The sequence below is a fragment of the Pungitius pungitius genome, chromosome 12, assembly GCF_949316345.1.
Source record: "Pungitius pungitius chromosome 12, fPunPun2.1, whole genome shotgun sequence".
Taxonomy (NCBI): domain Eukaryota; kingdom Metazoa; phylum Chordata; class Actinopteri; order Perciformes; family Gasterosteidae; genus Pungitius; species Pungitius pungitius.
Genome location: NC_084911.1, coordinates 10,361,519 through 10,366,090, shown reverse-complemented (window position 1 = coordinate 10,366,090; position 4,572 = coordinate 10,361,519). Strand labels below are relative to the sequence as shown.

Sequence of the window (4,572 nt, the reverse complement as noted above, 5' to 3'; positions counted from 1 at the left end):
CCACTTTTAAGCAGGGGGTCAAAAGATGGCCTGATTCGTTTCGGGTAAAACTTATTAACCAGGTTTATCAGGTTCACCACCAATATAATCAAATCACGGTGCTGTAGAAACTGAACAGGCAACCAACTAGTTTTACTAAAAGACCAAAGGTGACCAACAACTTCAGCGGAAAAAGTTATTTTTACTGTTTGTTGTAAATTAATTACAAATAATACAGTACAATGCATATATGAAAAGCATTTTAATTATAGGGTAAAAGAGTCACAAAATGACAGTTGAGATGTCAGTATAGGATGAATACATTTTATTTTAAAATAATGTCTAGAGCAAGAAAGAAGAATGTGAAAATGCAAGAGAGGCTACAAACATGCATTAGGAAATCATCACTCATCTATTATCAGTTTTACATTCGCTTGTATATGTAAATGACGTTTTGGCAAGAAGGGCAGCGGTGCTCCACATCTTGACAGGAATCAATGCAAAACGGGATACAACAGCAGAGAAAACACCTGTAGGTGAAAACCAAGACATTTGTGAACTTTTTTTTTTCATGAAATAAAAGCTAAACAAGTTTCTAAACAAAAAAGTATTTTTACCCAAAGACTGCGAGGCCACCACAGATGGCCCAGGTCATCAGGCCGGCAGTGTGCTCTGTGTGCGTGATCACTGTCTGCTGGCAGTGGGGACACACAGTTTGTCCTGGGACGTCATGTAGCGCCGGTGTTACAACCAAGTGAGTCACTGTGGACGAGAAACGCACAACACATAAAGTTCAGGGTCTATCTTCATATTCTTGGGTCTCTATTTTCAATTTAAAAACTTGTACAAAGCAAATGAGAACGAGTTCCCTGTTCCTCACTTCCATTTTATATGTCAAAACACATTTCGTAATATGTTTTCCTGTCATTGAAGACGTTCCAGTTTAAGATTTCATTACCAGGTTTCAGAATAAAATGTACTTACTGCACTGACTCAGCAAGACCAACAGAGGCTGCCAATAGCAACGCAACTGTGACTTGGTAGTGAGGTTTTATTCTGTTTCTTTTCCTATTTCCGTTTTGTAATTGATGTTATTAAGGCATCCAAACGTAGAGGGTTTTAAGTTAGACCAGAGGCCAGATTCTTCTCATAGTGTCATGGAAAATTGTACTTTTATATTAATGTAAATGTGAGAATTGCAAAACATCTCTGAATATGACAAGTCTAAAACCTTATTTAGGTCATTTAGGTTTGGAAAAGCCGGCGTTTGGCTTAAAGACTTCACAAACTCTTAACAAGGCAAAATGTAACAAGTAATACTCTGTTAGCTTTGGGCATAAAAACTAATACTTGTTTACGTTTAGGCCACAAAAGTACTTAGTTCACAAGAGACACACACAGTGAACACTCATCCACCACGCCTTATGCAAAATTCCATTGACCCGTTCAAAAGCAATTTATGTTACGTCAATCCAACCTGTGGTGGTAATTGGACCCGGGGCCACAGCGTAAGGCACACCTGTTAGAGAAAAAACTGTTTACCAAAGCAGGAAAGGACAGTTCAAAACAATAATATCTATAAATCACAGTAACTGGCTTTGCTAAAAATACACTTTAAGTGTGTGGTATATTTGTTAAGCTCTGCCTGTTGTAGAGACACAGCTTGAAAACAAAGGTATACTTGTTTGAAACAGAATGGTGTCACATTGTGTTGTTTAGCCGTAAATGACCAAAATGAACCCGAGGTAACAGGATCAGCCTGTTGACCGGGTCGGACACACACACCTCCCTGGTAAGCAGGCGGAGGCCCAGCGGGCGGGAAGCCCGGCTGAGGGTACGGCCCCGGCTGAGGGTACGGCCCCAGCTGAGGGTACGGCCCTGGATGCTGCGGTGCACCTCCGTAGTTGATGGGTGGCCCGGGGTACGGTGGAGCTAAGTCCTGTGGTGGATTTCCTTTTTCCATCTTCAGAAAGCTTCAATGCATGTGAGACATGTGTATTAATATTTGTCTTCTTGTGTCAATCAACCAGCTTTTAAGTTAATAAGAACATCTGTATGATACACTTAGTTATAAATCTAAGACATTGCCTTCTGTTTCTGTTTGGGGACACTACTTATTACCTGGTGACATAGCAATGGCTATATGGAAATGCTAGTGAAGGCTATTTTTTAACACAAACTGGAGCTAAATGTTGTATTGTGACCAACCTTGCATCAAACTTGTCATAGGATCAGTTAGAAATTAGAAAATAGATTTTTGCAAATGTAGATGTGAGAACAAGAGGCAAAACGTAACACCTCACAACGTGTCTGATTTATTATATCATCATGAGATGATCCGGCTGGACTGCTGGATTCAGCTCAGCTCAGATTCGTTGTTGTAGCTCATGAACAGCAGCAAGAGGATGTGAAGAAAAGCCTGGTTTCTGTTCACCAGCTGACATTTAGTATTTCTAAACCTTCTGACCATACGTTTCACATCTTCTTTACCCCCCACACTGCCGTGGACCTCCGCCAATGTGACTCTGTGTTTCTCGAAAGCAGGAAATCCAATATTCAAATACAAATATTTGGCTAATTAGCTGCTACAATGAATACTTCAGGGCGCGCCAGCCTGTTTCTGTCTGCTGTTCTCCACAGTGGCCTTTTTCTTCTTTTTTTAACAAAAGATATTTTGTTTGGTTCATTATTGTTTTTTATTGAATCTAGTGGGGGCATAACTTGGAAATACATTTAGAATTTATTTTCTTTCCACCATTAGGAAAAGCTAAGGAGATTGAGAGTGAGAATTGGAGTGAGAATTGTTCGTGATTGGCAGGTGGATGCAGGTCATCTGCTCAGTGGAGGCAGAGTGAAACAACAGAGAATAAGTTTGAAAGCTGTTTGCATCAATAATGTAGCTCTGTACTTCCTCAAGAAGGTCCTCAAGAGGCTCTTTCAGTGACGCAAACCAACGCGCTTTATTGCTTCATTTGAAAAACTCGAACAATGCAACACCCACAGTTTATGCTTCTCTCTCTCGACAAGCCCAGTCGGTCCCTGCTACACTTCCTGGTCTCCTCCTAAATCCATTATAAATCAATTAGATGTTTTTCGTCACAGCAGAGCACTTGTGCCTCGCCCTTTCTTTTGTTTGGTCATTGTGTCGCAATAAGCTCTTTGCGATCATTTGGCACTTCTTTCTTTCCACCAGTTCATACAGTGATGAAATAATAAGACCCGCTGTACAAGGTCCACATCCACATCATACAGATAGTAGCTTTTACGCAATCACAGCCGCAGATGATAGTTATATGACCTATTAAACGAAATAGACATACCTGTTTCTTAATAAAAAATAAATAAAAGAGCGTTACATCCCCTCTCGAACGGAGCCTCGTACTGAGTGGGGGAAAGTCACGGGGAGGCCAGGCTGGAATGGATAATGACAGCTATTTCCTGTTGTCTTCCTTGTGTTTCTGGTTTCTGAAGGAGGGACTGTAGTCCAGGAGCTTCGGTGTCTCCTCCCTCTTTTTCTTCCCTCCCTTTTACTCCGTGGGTCTGAAGGAAATGTTCAGGGTAGTGGCAGTGTTTGTTCCATTATATTCAAATAATGACCAGTGAGGCAATAAGGGTTAGGGAATGGCTCAGCGTAACGAGAGGCAGAGAGACGAGTGTTTGCTGAGAACAAAGTCATTCTTTGTTGGGTCGAAAATAATGCGTCGTATCAAAGATCTGTTTCAGGGAGCAACTCTGGAAAAATCCCACTCAAGAGCCCACGCATTCCGTACATCGGGCATTCTAAACACACCTAAAGTTTGCTTAAGAAAGACCAGACAGTATCGTTTCCCGTTGGCCCACTTTGGTTTCTGTGTTCAGCTGCTCTGACTCACTTGTGTGAAAACCTACCCCCATCTTTCACACAAATGCATCCTGTCTCAAATGTTCTTTGTTCAGGGTAGTTTCAATTGTCTACGTCTTATGAATGAAACCACTGTGATCAAGGTGAGGAACGTATGTGATGGGTCTTTAAATGTGAACTAAATTGGTCGCATCAGTCGACTTCCAAGAAAACACCGACCCGTGTTTGTGATTATTTGTCAGTCTCCTTTCATTCTCTCGCAGGCCAGATGTGAGTCAGGAGACGGCACAGGATGCCGAGAGGTCAGAGGACATTACCCGTCACATCTGGATTGCAGCACACTTCACCCGTGCTGACATGGGAACGCAAACTATTTCTGGTGAATGGCCACTAGAGGGCAGCAGATATGCAATATGATCATGTTTTGGTGAAGGGTTTGTTTATTCTTTCCCAGAGAGGGCAGATAGTGGGGTCATTCCAGGGGTACTTCAGCGGGAGGAATACCAGAGCCCACCACGGTGCTTCCTGCCTCCAAGACTTCTGACCCACTGACAAGTTGCTCTTGTCAGCAAGTCATGCAAAAAGATGAATACTATTTATCAGTTTCTTACTCCCCACACATGTTGATGCAACTGTCTTTTTATTTTCATAGTCCTATGAATCCCTTTGCAAATATTCAAGAAATGTCAAATCGTTCCATCAATAACGAACTATTCATAGCTTTTGTAGGTGATTTCATCACAGGCACACCT

The 4,572-nt window shown here is 41.8% G+C and overlaps 1 protein-coding gene across 1 annotated transcript; it reads right to left on the bottom strand.

The window, feature by feature from the left end:
• Window positions 1-226: 226 nt before the first annotated feature.
• LOC119221023 (lipopolysaccharide-induced tumor necrosis factor-alpha factor homolog) lies at window positions 227-3,588 on the bottom strand. The gene is made up of 5 exons (XM_037477417.2): window positions 3,300-3,588; window positions 1,765-1,952; window positions 1,457-1,498; window positions 597-741; window positions 227-509 (listed from the first exon to the last, which is right to left on the bottom strand). Exons 2-5 carry the CDS (start codon window positions 1,940-1,942, stop codon window positions 404-406), a joined length of 471 nt encoding a protein of 156 aa, XP_037333314.2. The 5' UTR covers window positions 1,943-1,952; window positions 3,300-3,588; the 3' UTR covers window positions 227-403.
• Window positions 3,589-4,572: the final 984 nt, after the last annotated feature.

What these genes read in the sequence shown, in the direction of transcription:
- LOC119221023 (XM_037477417.2), bottom strand. Translation starts at nt 1,942, where the DNA reads ATGGAAAAAGGAAATCCACCACAGGACTTAGCTCCACCGTACCCCGGG. An exon ending in GGGTCCAATTACCACCACAG is followed by an intron (nt 742 to 1,456) that starts GTTGGATTGACG and finishes TCTCGTCCACAG; the next exon opens with TGACTCACTTGGTTGTAACA. An exon ending in GGTGGCCTCGCAGTCTTTGG is followed by an intron (nt 510 to 596) that starts GTAAAAATACTT and finishes TTTCACCTACAG; the next exon opens with GTGTTTTCTCTGCTGTTGTA.